Source organism: Electrophorus electricus, chromosome 23 (assembly GCF_041902795.1).
Source record: "Electrophorus electricus isolate QZ-2024a chromosome 23, ASM4190279v1, whole genome shotgun sequence".
Classification (NCBI taxonomy): Eukaryota; Metazoa; Chordata; class Actinopteri; order Gymnotiformes; family Gymnotidae; genus Electrophorus; species Electrophorus electricus.
In genome coordinates this window covers 12,734,054-12,747,590 of record NC_137519.1, presented here as the reverse complement: position 1 = coordinate 12,747,590, position 13,537 = coordinate 12,734,054, and the positions used below count along the sequence as shown (strand labels likewise).

The window sequence follows — 13,537 nt, the reverse complement described above, 5'->3', positions numbered from 1 at the left end:
ATCCCTCCAAAAAACTGGCCTATTGGAAGCCTTCTACTTACTGACATTGCACCATCAAATAAAAAATAAAAAATAAAAAATAATAATAATATATATATATATATATATATATATATATATATATATATATATATGTATATATATATATACATATATATATATATACATACAGCCTATAGTATTGAATGTGTTTAGCTTTATTTGGGTCCAGCTGAAATAAGCACGATAGGTGATCATTTAACACTGGGGATTTGTATGCAGGGCTGTGGATTGAACATTAACGACTAACGACTGCTAGGTGTTCAAGGGTTAACCTCTTATACAGCACCAGCCATTCAAACCCGCCCACATTCTTACTTCCGTCTTCAGACCCCTTTCAATAGCATGACTGCTCTCTCTCTAACTTCCTCTCAAAAGTAAGTTTGTGCAAATGTCTAAAATACGATGTGTTTCTTAGTTCCATTTTTAAATACTACTTATGCTGTTTGGATCAATTTCAGATGTAATTTTACTAAAGTGACAGTGAAATGAGGTAGTGTGCAGCCTTGTTGCTTCCACAGCTATGTTCGCATATCTCCACGCACACATTGATTCTCTGATGGATGCTCTTCTGAAGAGCTTTGCCTTTTGTACAGTAGCTGCATTCAGGGCTGTCCAGTGCACTGTAATATCTGTGGTGTGCTGATCAGTTTATCTTGTCCCTTGTAGAAGTATTATGGATCTAAAGGACTACTTTAGAAGGATTGGGTTCAGTGGCCTGTATGAGAAACCTGACCTGGCCACGCTCTCCACCGTACACAAGCTGCATGTGCTGAGCATTCCCTTCGAAAATCTCAGCATCCACTGTGGAGAGAGGATCACTATGGACCTGCAGGTCATCTATGACAAAATTGTTCGCAGCCACCGTGGAGGATGGTGCAGTGAGAACAACTTCCTCTTCTCCTGGGTTCTGAGAGAGATGGGCTACAAATACACTACACTGAGCTCCAAGGTCTTCAACTTGCTTAAGAATGAATTCAACCCAATAGACTCACATCTCATCAATCTGGTTGAGATTGACGGCAAGCCTTACATTTCTGATGTGAGTTTTGGTGTGTGGGGCCAACTCTGGCACCCAATAGAAATGATCGCAGGCAAAGACCAACCGCAGCCTCCAGGGGTGTTCCGCCTACTGAATGACGGTGAGAGGTGGACCCTGGAGAAGACGGGGAGGAATCCGCTGATCCTGAACGAGGCCTTCACCAACTGCAGCCTTGTCAACAAGTGCCTGACGAAGACCATGTACAGCTTCACGTTAACGCCGCGCAGGCATGACTATTTTCTGGAGACAGTTGAATACCTGCAGACCAATCCTGAGTCTATGTTCACCAAGAAATCCATCTGTTCCTTACAGTGTCCCACAGGCTTCAGAGCTTTGATTGGTTGGACCTACTGTGAGGTCACATTCAAGCCTGAAGATGATGTGGACCTCATTGATATGAAGGACATACCAGATGGTGAGGTGGAGATTGTACTAAGGGAAAAGTTTAATATTACTTTACTAAATAAACTGACACCTAAAAACCAGATAGCTGCCTACAATATATAGGAAATAAGAGTGGGTTACATATGCTGGTGATATGAAGGACATACCAGATGGTGAGATTAAAGGAAAGGTTTAACACTACTTTGGAAATTAATGGGGTTTATATGTGGTGTTGTGCTTATTTTTTTTAATCAGCTATTTCTAGCTAATCTAAACTGGAAGTTTAGTCAATTGTACTTAATTTGTATTAACTGCATAATATGCAACTACATTTTCTTTTCTTTGCGATGCATTTTTCAGTCTAACCATTACAGTTTTGTCAAGTACATAGTCATACATGGTAGAGCTCGTGCTCTGTCTGAGCTGAGGGGATACAGTACATGTATAATATAAATATGTATATACAAAATGTACAGTTACCAGTTGTTTTACTTTTTAACACACAGAAAAAAATGGGCTGCTTTGGTAATTTGTCTATTGAATCTCCATAATCCGTACAAACAAAATGTTACAATGGTGTTGGAAAAAAAACGCATTTTGTATTTGACTTTATGAAACAGGATCGCCCTCTCGTGGTGCCTTTTTAAGGTTGCCTGTATAATGAAAACAGGAAATGCGAACATAAAACTGCTACAAACTGCTGCTATGTTTGTAAATGTAAAGGCGACTTCGACTTTGACGTTTTGGCTCCTGCAATAAACACTAAACTGCTCTGCTTTGGTAGATTGGAAACATTATTATATATTTAGTGTTTAAACTATGTCACCATTATAATGCAGCATAAAATGAAGTTATTGGCGGGAAATTGGGCCTATATGTACGGTGGATTCGATCCATGCATAGTCCCATATGTAACATTTATTAACGAGCGTGAATTGACACCCTGCGGTAAAATAGAGACTTATAGAAAAAGGCGCAAATCACCGTCCTCACACATTAACAGTCCATATTAAGTCAAGTCTTTGGTGCATCAGCGCAAACACGCAAGAAACACATCTTGTGTAGCGCAAATGTTTTATACATGAAGCAATTCTAGGAAAGTAATGGGCGTCAAGCGAAGAGTTGACGCAGTTCTGCACGGATATTCAATTAAACATAACCAGCCGTTGTAGAAAACGCCGACTCTATTATATCTATGACTGGTGAGGAACAGCGGAAACTGGTGACACTGGCATGTTACTGGTCTAAATGGAGGCAAATGTGTTTGCAGGTTGCCTTAATAAATACCAGTTTATATGCCGGAGGTTCACAATTTTATTGTTGTTGTTATAAATGAGGCCCAAATAGAGCTAAATGTTATTAGCCCACAGGGGAACATAGATTACTAAAGCAGTAGAAAACTAACGTTTCTGAGTTATCATAACATTTAACGCAGTCATCAGTACAGAAGTAATTACAATATGATATACTGGGCCTATAATTCCTTAACAACAAGGTGTCTGTGCGTGTACCTCCTCCGGACCGCCCGTACCCACTTTAGTGGAAGGAAGCATTTAGAGCTCAAACAAGCTGGTAGATTGGGTATGAGACGATCTGTTAAACCAATGAAATACTATGTATTTGTTTAACATGTACAGTGACGTAGGTTTCATTTCAGCTTTGGGGGGGGGGGGGGGGCGGCATTCCTCATACCACGCAGAATAACATATATGAGTAGTGTGTGCAGGAACTTTTGGGCAGGGGGCCACGTCCCCTCATCCCTCCAAAAAACTGGCCTATTGGAAGCCTTCTACTTACTGACATTGCACCATCAAATAAAAAATAAAAAATAAAAAATAATAATAATATATATATATATATATATATATATATATATATATATATATATATATATATATATATACATATATATATATATACATACAGCCTATAGTATTGAATGTGTTTAGCTTTATTTGGGTCCAGCTGAAATAAGCACGATAGGTGATCATTTAACACTGGGGATTTGTATGCAGGGCTGTGGATTGAACATTAACGACTAACGACTGCTAGGTGTTCAAGGGTTAACCTCTTATACAGCACCAGCCATTCAAACCCGCCCACATTCTTACTTCCGTCTTCAGACCCCTTTCAATAGCATGACTGCTCTCTCTCTAACTTCCTCTCAAAAGTAAGTTTGTGCAAATGTCTAAAATACGATGTGTTTCTTAGTTCCATTTTTAAATACTACTTATGCTGTTTGGATCAATTTCAGATGTAATTTTACTAAAGTGACAGTGAAATGAGGTAGTGTGCAGCCTTGTTGCTTCCACAGCTATGTTCGCATATCTCCACGCACACATTGATTCTCTGATGGATGTTCTTCTGAAGAGCTTTGCCTTTTGTACAGTAGCTGCATTTAGGGCTGTCCAGTATACTGTAATATCTGTGGTGTTCTGATCAGTTTGTTTTCTTGTCCCTTGTAGAAGTATCATGGATCTGAAGGACTACTTTAGAAGGATTGGGTTCAGTGGCCGGTATGAGAAACCTGACCTGGCCACGCTCTCCACCGTGCACAAGCTGCATGTGCTGAGCATTCCCTTTGAAAATCTCAGCATCCACTGTGGAGAGAAGATCACTATGGACCTGCAAGTCATATATGACAAAATTGTTCACAGCCACCGTGGAGGATGGTGCTGTGAGAACAACTTCCTCTTCTCCTGGGTTCTGAGAGAGATGGGCTACAAATACACTACACTGAGCTCCAAGGTCTTCAACTTGGTTAAGAACGAATTCAATCCCAAGGACACACATCTCATCAACCTGGTCGAGATTGACGGCAAGCCTTACATTTCTGATGTGAGTTTTGGCGTGTGGGGCCAACTCTGGCACCCAATAGAAATGATCGCAGGCAAGGACCAACCGCAGCCTGCAGGGGTGTTCTGCCTACTGAATGACGGTGAGAGGTGGACCCTGGAGAAGACGGGGAGGAAACCGCTGGTCCTGAACGAGGCTTTTGCCAACTGCAGCCTTGTCAACAAGTGCCTGACGAAGACCATGTACAGCTTCACGTTAACGCCACGCAGGCATGACTATTTTCTGGAGACAGTTGAATACCTGCAGACCAGTCCTGAGTCTTTGTTCACCAAGAAATCCATCTGTTCTTTACAGTGTCCCACAGGCTTCAGAGCTTTGATTGGTTGGACCTACTGTGAGGTCACATTCAAGCCAGAAGATGATGTGGACATCATTGATATGAAGGACATACCAGATGGTGAGGTGGAGATTGTACTAAGGGAAAAGTTTAATATTACTTTACTAAATAATCTGACACCTAAAAACCAGATAGCTGCCTACAATATATAGGAAATAAGAGTGGGTTACATATGCTGGTGATATGAAGGACATACCAGATGGTGAAATTAAAGGAAAGGTTTAACACTACTTTGGTAACTAAACCATCACCCAAACAACCAAATATAGGAAATGAATGGGGTTTATATGTAGTGTTGTGCTTATTTTTTTAATCAGATATTTCTAGCTAATCTAAACTGGACATTTAATTAATTAGTGTATTGTACTTTATTTTGTATTAACTGCATAATATGCAATTACATTTTGTTTTCTTTTCTTGGCGATGAGGTTTTCAGTCTAACCATTACAAAGTTACAAAGTTTTATTTGTCACGTACATAGTCATACATGGTAGAGCTTGTGACTGCTCTGTCTGAGCTGAGGGGATACAGTATATGCATAATATAATATGAGTATGTGTGTGTATATATATATATATATATATATACAGACACACACACACAAAATGTACAATTATCAGTTGTTTTACACACTGTTATACACACAGTTGTTTTACACACAGTGTTACAGGACATACAGGACATTACACACAGTGTTTTACTTTTTATTAACACAGAGGAAAAATAGGCTGCTTTGTTAATTTGTCTATTGAATCTCCATAATCCGTACAAACTAAACGTTACAATGATGTTGAAAAAATTTCGTTTATTTGTATTTGATTTTATGAAACACGATCGCCCTCTCGTGGTGCCTTTTTAAGGTTGCCTGTATAATAAAAACAAGAAATGCGAACATAACAAAACTGCTACAAACTGCTGCTATGTTTGTAAATGTAAAGAAGACTTTGACGTTTTTTGTTCCTGCAATAAACACTAAACTGCTCTGCTTTGGTAGTTTGAAAGCATCATTACATATAATTAGTTTAAACTATGTCACCATTATAATGCAGCATAAGATTAAGGCAACCTGCAAACACATTTGCCTCCATTTAGCCCAGTAACATGCCAGTGTCACAAGTTTCTGCTGTTCCTCACCAGTCATACATATTATAATAGAGTCAGCGTTTTCTACAACGGCTGGTTATGTTTAATTGAATATCCGCTTAGCACCCATTACTTTCCTAGAATCGCTTCATGTATAAAACATTGCGCTACAGAGGATGCCGTGGTTTCTCGCATGTTTGTGCAGATGCACTGTGCACTCGCGGCCCTTTAAAACGTGACGCAATTCACTTTGGGCCAATGAAAACAGCTTCCGCGCCGCCACGTGACCTGCAAGGCCTTGGCGGCGGAAACAGAAGCTCTTGGAGAAACGCGATGAACTCTCTAGAACAAGCGGAAGGTATTTGTTTGTTTATTACCGCTCGTACTGAGATGCGTATTTTAAAATAGCACCGTGCATTTCTGCTGTCACCGTTTGTTCAAAGTAGCAAACCACATTTTGCGATGACACTTGACACCTAGCCAGGAAAATTCTCACAGCAGCTGGCCTGGCTCACAGTTACAGCGCTTTAGCTGGTGATGTCCCTCTGCGTCTAAAATGGAGCTGCGTGGGGTCGGCGAGCGCGTTTCTGCTTTCTGCTTGTAAAACGCCGTGCATTTTCCTGTTGTCATTCGCTGTCTTGCGTTAAGAATAGCAACTAACGTTAACGCTGCCTGTTTATCACACAGTGGGTTGTCCTTGCTTCGCGTACAACGGTGTAACAACAGTCACACCGGATAAAAAAATCACAAGTGTATGAAGTAGTCCGAGGACTCAGAAAACTATAACATGGAGGCATACAATGATGTATTCACGTACGGGTTTATCAGACAGCTGTGCTTGGAAAACATGTCTAATGGGGATCATATAACGTGCCACTGATTTCTATGATTCGGTCCAAGACTTCCTTTAAACGAGGTTGAGTCATGATTGCTTACAAAAGTCTAATCATGTCGTACAGTCCCTTGTAAGGTATTTAGCCCCCTTAAAACTCATCAGACTTTTTTCCCACTGTCAAAATTTATTATTTGTTGGCAGCTCTTAATAAATAAACAAATAGGTTGGATAAATACCCAATCCTTTCAGTGTAGTATTTGGTTGAGTTAAATAATGCTTGTGCACTGCAACTTCCAAATAGTGCCACAGATGATCTATTAGAGTTAGACTTTGACTTGGCCAATGTGGAACATTCACCTTTGTTGTTCATCTGCTTCTATGTTACTTTGGTCTCGTGCTTGGGATACTGATAAGCTTTAGTATTTTAGTAGACTGAAGCATGTAATCTACCTGTATCTCTGCATATTTTGCAAGATGTGTAACCTGTGGTCTCAAAGGTCACAAAAATTATTATTTGCATTTTAGGCAGCATATCTAACCAGATGTTTCAATACCAGTATGGACAAGTTTATGCTATTATATACACTCATTTAGACAGTCTAACCTAACACATTATATGAGTAGTGTGTGCAGGAATTGTTGGTTAGGACACCGTTCGCACCACCCATCTTAACACAATATATGAGTAGTGAGAGAGAATTTTCCGGCAGGGGGCCACGTCCCCTCATCCCCCCAATAACTGGACTATTCGAAGCCTTCTGCTTACTGACATTGCTATTATATTTGCCCATTTATACAGTCTCATTAACATAATGTCTGATGTTTTAAAAAATCCATCACATATGAGAAACAAGATGCGACATTTCTACTCTCTAAATTTATCATGCAAAAAGGTCTTTGAGCAACATTGCTCTCTTATTCTGTAGATCTGAAGGCTTTTGAAAGGAGATTGACTGAGTATGTGTCCTGTCTGCAGCCAGCCACTGGCCGGTGGCGAAGTAAGTCATATTCTAGATTCTTTTTTTTTTTTCCAGTCAGTAACTAGAGAGCAATTTTGGATTCAAAGTTGTCTTTTAAATCTTGATGTTGCTTACCACCGTTAATGTCAGTGTGGTGAGTGTTGATTATTGGTGGAATGACAGATATGCATCTAATTTAGTCTATCTTACCTGGAAGAATGCAGATGGAGTCTACTAACCTCACACTGTGCTCATTGTCGTTTTGTTCTAAACAGTGATTTTGATTGTGGTGTCAGTATGTACAGCAACCGGAGCATGGAACTGGTTAATAGACCCAGATACACAGAAGGTGAGAGACAAGTTGCTTCATGATGTTGAGATATCGTATGTGTGCTCTCTTCCCTGATCCTGGCAGAGATGAGCATTTTATATCTTCTACACAGGTGTCCTTCTTCTCATCTTTATGGAATCATCCGTTTTTCACCATCAGCTGCGTCACTCTCATTGGCCTGTTCTTTGCTGGAATACACAAGCGCGTTGTTGCGCCATCAATGTATCCTTATTCATGTGACATAAGCTAGTAATATTTCATGTAACCATTTGAGCTAGTTTTTGGTCTAAAAAGACCTAGAAGATAGCCACAATATTATGATGTTTAGCTTTATTTTTACATAGTAACCATCATGCATTCATAAGATTGCCAAAGGGCTGAGCTGAGGTTTGTACTCAGGTTAAGGATAACAGTTGCATCAAAAGTAAAACTTTGTATCCGAGTATCTTTTTAAAGTATTTCAGTCTTATGAGTTCTATTCCGCCATGGCTCTTCCCAGCCTTGACTCCGTTTCAGTATTGCTGCACGGTGCCGGACTGTGCTCGCAGAATACAACATGTCCTGTGATGATGTAAGTGGGGGAATCTTTAAACTGCTTGCCATTATTAATGATGAAAATAAGGTACTAGTGTACTGACAGCAGCTTCTCTGTGCTTTGTTTTAGACAGGGAAGCTTATTCTAAAGCCACGGCCTCACATCCAGTAGCAACTCGTAGACAACAGGGAATATCGTATTGACCACCATGTGGATCACTTCAGTATCAAGACCCTTGCAGCCTGAGAGGAGATTACCAGGAAAAAATCAAGATCCAGAACCGAAAAACAGTCTCTTGAACAGGACCTGTATTTCACCACTGTGACAGGTGAATGAAGAGCCAGAGCTGAATAAGAAACATTTGGGAGAAAATCACAGTTGGTGCCATTTTAGAAGCTGCCCCTGTATATGCATACTCCCTGGTAGGTAGGAGTTTTACTTTGTCAAAGAGAGTTTGCTGTCTTTATTTCTAATGCCATTCTCTTATTTTAGACATCAATGTGCAATGTTGTACTTTTTATGCAAACTGTTGAACACACAATAAATACTAAAACACAGATGCCTTTGTTTGAAGAACTTGACACATCTGAATGAGAAATCTTTTTTGGAAGATAAATGGGTGTTATACCATACATATGATGTGCTAAACTAAAACATCTTTAGAGATACAGAAATGCAGGTGCTTAGTTGGAGATACATTTGCCTGAGGTTGATTTTACGCATGAATGCGTAATTTGAAATCGTAGACTTGAAACATGATTTGCTGCTTTTCCGCATACAAATAGTTTTTGGTCAGTACTTTGTTAGTATTCCAAAATGAATTTCATCGTGATGTGGTCCTGTATGATTGACGCCTTTCGAATGGAATAGTCATTGTGATGATGTGATGTACACCAGGTCCAAATTGAACACACCTTCTCCCATAATGTTAACTAATCTACATTTCATGGCAGTTAACATGCATATTCTATGTATGATCACACAGCCACAAAGACAAAACATAGTCACTTTCATTTATTTTAGATATATTAATTAAATAGAGGTAAATTATGTTGGTGTCTGCCGATAGATTAATTAAATTAGATTAGGCTTATTAGTTTGTTAGTGGGAGTTACAGTCCTTGGCTTTAAAAGAATTACAGCAGCTCAACTATTTTTGGTAATGCTAGCAGTAGAAGTCTCACAGTATCAAAGCTACAAACTGCATTTCATAAAATGTGTATGTTTACCCCCCCCCCCCACTGTTAGTGAATTCAAAGCTACACTGCAAATATGTTTGCCATTTGAGATTGTTATTTCATCAGATATTTGATTCTGATCAATGAATAATGAAGAATGTTCCAGTTTATGGTAACAACTAATAGCCAAGTTAATGACGACAAAAACTAGTAACACTTGTGATGTCATAAGCCAACACACAGTCTCAGGATTGGGTCATTTGGATATTTTTACTTATTTTCCAACACTGTAATAAATAACATTGTTATATATAAATTAAATATGACACTACAACTATTTATTCTTTATTATTTTTCACATGGCTTAGACAGTGTTATGAGATGAAGTAGCATTAAGTGAAGAACATCATTAAGTAAAAGGCTATCCAAGGTTATGCAGTGTGTTTCTTTACTGGATCTTGTATCCTTTGTCCCTTCTTTCTGTTTGTATTTCTAGCCTCAAAATGATTGTTTTTTTTTAACTTTCTTAATAAATGAAAATATGTTACAATTGTTATCTTTCGTTGTGTTGATAAGGATGTCTCCTACTGTGAGATGTAGAGATGGAACAACCCAAGCAGGTGGGAAAGAAATCATGCAGTTCCCCTGAGTATTTTTTTAGCTGGTCAATATGCACATATCCTACAAAAACAAAGCCAAACAGAATCAGTTGCAATCTAATAATCTTAGGCCTAGACGTTAAATTCAAGATCAGGTCAGTTTTGTAATGCCCATTACAGCTACAAATACACCCAAGATAGGTAAAAGGCATTATTGCTCTGGATTACTTAGTCCAGGTAAGAAAAGCATATCCATGTATGTTAGATTATGTTTTGATTACAACTGTGCAGGATGTGATGTCTCCAAACTGGATTGTCCCCTCCAGTGGAAAATGTGCACTTTTACTATTATTAAAGTGTTTTTACTATATTATTATATTTCTCTAAATTATGTTCCAAATAAACATTGTGATTAAACAAGTGTTAAATAGATACCTGAATCCATGTTGTTTACAGGATAGAGCTGAACCTCACAACAGCCTGACTCTTCTCTTGGTGGTGATATTTTCATGCAGTTCTCCTGGCTAAGAGACACATTTACATGTTGTAATTTAGTTGATATCTCCGATACAAAGTGACTTTTAAAAGCACAATGCAATGCCTCTGTCAAATTCAGATCATGGAAGACCACAGCCCTGTAGAATTTAGTGTTTACCCTTCTGTGACACACCATAATTAACTCAAGGCCTTGTTAATTATCTGATAAGATTAAGGTTTAGTCAATCTGAGAAAACACTAAACCATGGGTTTTCAACTGGTTGTGGGGCCCCACGGCTCTGCAGAGTTTCAAGCATGCTACAGCAAGGGAAATGTAAAACTCCAGGGCAGTGGGGCCTCTGCACCCTTGCATTAAAGTGGGCTGCTGTTTCCTTCCAGGACTGGAGTGGGGCATGGCTGTATTGGGCCTTTCTCGAGGACCTAATGGTAGTAGCCACATGCTAGTGTCGTTCCTAGATCTTCCTAAATTCAAGACTGTTTATTCAATACACACTAAATAGAAATAAAGATGCAGACTCTAGAATTAATTGAAGAGAAAAGCTGGTCCCATCTTTATACTGAGCGCAATGTTACAAACAAGGCATTATCTCACAGTCTCAGGTGGGCATACCTTTTATAGGTTTTAATTTTTTCATAAAAACTTGGCCAGGTTCCACTATTGTTCTCCAAACCATACATTATTCAATGTATGCAAATTGATATTCAGTACTTATATTCAATTGATATTCAATACCAACCGGTTCTTGGTACTATTAAGTTCATCCTGAACTACTTCTATTTATTTTTTTAAAGGCAATCATATTCTATATCACAGGCTGCCCATATTGGTTCTTCTGGTGATGTCCACATTATTTCTTCCAGTACTTGGCAGGGCTGTTCCGCTGAACCAAGGCTATCCCTTCAACTGAGGCCCCTAGAGGCCTGTCAGAAGCCTCCTGAGGATTTACGCTGAAGCCTACAGAGACCTTTCCTGCATGAAACCAGTTTATTCTGGACCATCCCTATTTTTCTGCTTACAATATAATTTTATTACCTCACTAGGATGAACCTCCTGACTAGGATGAACCTCCTGGCATGTAGAGGTATGCTCTCTTTACCAATAGCTACCACCATCAATGAAGAAAGTGACTTGTGGGCAGTGGTAGCTCAGTGGTTAAGGTACTTGACTTGATTTGTAATTGGAAGGTTGCTGGTTCAAGCCTTGTTACTGCCAAGTTGCCACTGTTGGGCCCCTGAGCAAGACCCTTAACGCTCAAGTTGTACTCAGTCATAATTGTAAGTCACTTTGGATAAAAGTGTCAGTTAAATGCTATAAATGTATTTTGGACATCAAGATATGTCAAAGAGCCATGCAATAAAGACTTGCAATGCAATAAATACCTTATCTTTCCCTTGTTCATTAGACTTTGTCTATCAGTAGGTTGAAAGTTCCACAACTGCTGATCGCTTCCATTTCCATGTGGCATCTGTAAATCATTAAAGGAAACACATTTTAAATAAAAATCTAAAAACATGAAATAGACTAAATAAAAGTAATGAAAATGAATATACAGAAGTATACTCACAGCCTCTCTTGATAGCTCATTCTGCTCCCAAATGAATCTTCCAATCATAGATTTTATCTCTAAACAGAAGTCACCATCAGTTCAAACGTTATCGGGTTAAACATAAGACATGATGCTCGCAAATCTGAAATGCCCCACAGTAAAGGTGCATCGCAGGTTACCTCTCTGAATAGATAGTGGAGGCAGCAGATAGTGACCAAGTGGCACTGATCTTGCGCTCCCTCGTAGTTTACATGTCGTGAGGTAGGCGCTGTGGAACACTGTGGCTCTGTCCATCGCATAGTCCTCGCTAGTGTGTATCCTAAAACAAGCATACTTATAATAAACAATAAAACATACTTCTGATCACTTTCATAAATTCTGAAGATGATTAAGATGTTAATAAATACACCAACGTTACCTTTCTGTGTCAGGACAGGAGGCGTCGTCACTGAAGAGGTAATCGGCTGCCCTCCAGCTGGAGATACCACCACCATGAGACACTGAAAGTTTTAGTTGTTTTGAAATGTAGCGTTAGCTAATTCACAATACAACATGATATCTGAGCCTTACTAAGAAATTACGTATTTACGAATGTGTTTAAAATTACAATTCTACAATCTAACTTATTTGCTGGATAGTTCAGCTATGTAGCTAACGCTAACCCTAGCTGTCTGACTCCAATGATAGTAACTTACCCCAAAAAGTGGAAATATCTGTCCTTACACTAATTGAGAACCAAGCTGTTTTGTTTTTAAACATACTTGTTAGGAATGGATCTACATCTGTTATCAAGTCCTATTGTGTTGGCTTTCAACAGTTCATTTCGTCAAGGGATTCATTTTCCGATCGCCATGCTAGCAAAGATAGCGTTAGCTAGGATACTAAACTATACCAACAAAAAAATCAAATAGGATGTATTAGAGCTGGATTTACTTCAAACCACAGCAAGTTGATTATTTTTAAAATATTACAGGAGAGAAACACGTCGCTCTCGCTAGTTAGCGGCTAAAAGAGGAAAATCTGGTGGAACAGTTGACTAGATTATAAACTCGCGCCACCCAGCGTCCCCTCAGAGACAGGACTAGCACATGAGGCTAATGCTGTCTTTATTTATTATCTTTATTTCAGTTTTTAAAGTCTTTATTTATGTAGAGGCACCTTTTACACTAACGACTCAGTTGTAGACGGTTGAGACGAGATGTTTCAACAAATCGTCTTTTCTTGAGATGTTGCGCTGGCCTTCACTGTCGGAGCAGGATTACTGATCCTTTCAGACTGCAGTTTAACGTTGGGGCTAACGCTGTTGGGTCCCCAA

General features: G+C 39.1%; 4 protein-coding genes across 5 annotated transcripts; 3 read left to right on the top strand and 1 right to left on the bottom strand.

Annotated features, from left to right (window-relative positions):
* Positions 1-367: 367 nt before the first annotated feature.
* LOC118240439 (arylamine N-acetyltransferase, pineal gland isozyme NAT-10-like) lies at positions 368-2,237 on the top strand. Its single transcript, XM_035520861.2, has 2 exons — positions 368-416; positions 709-2,237. Exons 1-2 carry the CDS (start codon positions 385-387, stop codon positions 1,586-1,588), a joined length of 912 nt encoding a protein of 303 aa, XP_035376754.2. The 5' UTR covers positions 368-384; the 3' UTR covers positions 1,589-2,237.
* A 1,299-nt stretch (positions 2,238-3,536) lies between these two features.
* Positions 3,537-5,644, top strand: LOC113576704 (arylamine N-acetyltransferase, pineal gland isozyme NAT-10-like). Its single transcript, XM_035520859.2, has 2 exons — positions 3,537-3,635; positions 3,931-5,644. The coding sequence occupies exons 1-2, from the start codon at positions 3,604-3,606 to the stop codon at positions 4,808-4,810; spliced, it is 912 nt and encodes a 303-aa protein (XP_035376752.1). The 5' UTR covers positions 3,537-3,603; the 3' UTR covers positions 4,811-5,644.
* Positions 5,645-6,024: 380 nt separating this feature from the next.
* On the top strand, positions 6,025-8,958 carry cnep1r1 (CTD nuclear envelope phosphatase 1 regulatory subunit 1). Its single transcript, XM_027008939.3, has 6 exons — positions 6,025-6,099; positions 7,503-7,574; positions 7,811-7,884; positions 7,979-8,088; positions 8,383-8,437; positions 8,531-8,958. The coding sequence occupies exons 1-6, from the start codon at positions 6,075-6,077 to the stop codon at positions 8,570-8,572; spliced, it is 378 nt and encodes a 125-aa protein (XP_026864740.1). The 5' UTR covers positions 6,025-6,074; the 3' UTR covers positions 8,573-8,958.
* Positions 8,959-9,913: 955 nt separating this feature from the next.
* On the bottom strand, positions 9,914-13,271 carry terb2 (telomere repeat binding bouquet formation protein 2). Of its 2 annotated transcripts, none has more exons than XM_081706462.1 (7): positions 12,984-13,271; positions 12,641-12,722; positions 12,402-12,541; positions 12,241-12,299; positions 12,056-12,141; positions 10,613-10,701; positions 9,914-10,259 (listed from the first exon to the last, which is right to left on the bottom strand). In XM_081706462.1, coding segments are annotated over exons 1-7 (585 nt in total). In that variant the 5' UTR covers positions 12,985-13,271; the 3' UTR covers positions 9,914-10,131. The 2 variants fall into 2 exon arrangements, with proteins under 2 accessions (XP_081562588.1, XP_026864738.2); XM_027008937.3 differs by having other exon boundaries at positions 9,916-10,259; positions 12,918-13,270.
* Positions 13,272-13,537: the final 266 nt, after the last annotated feature.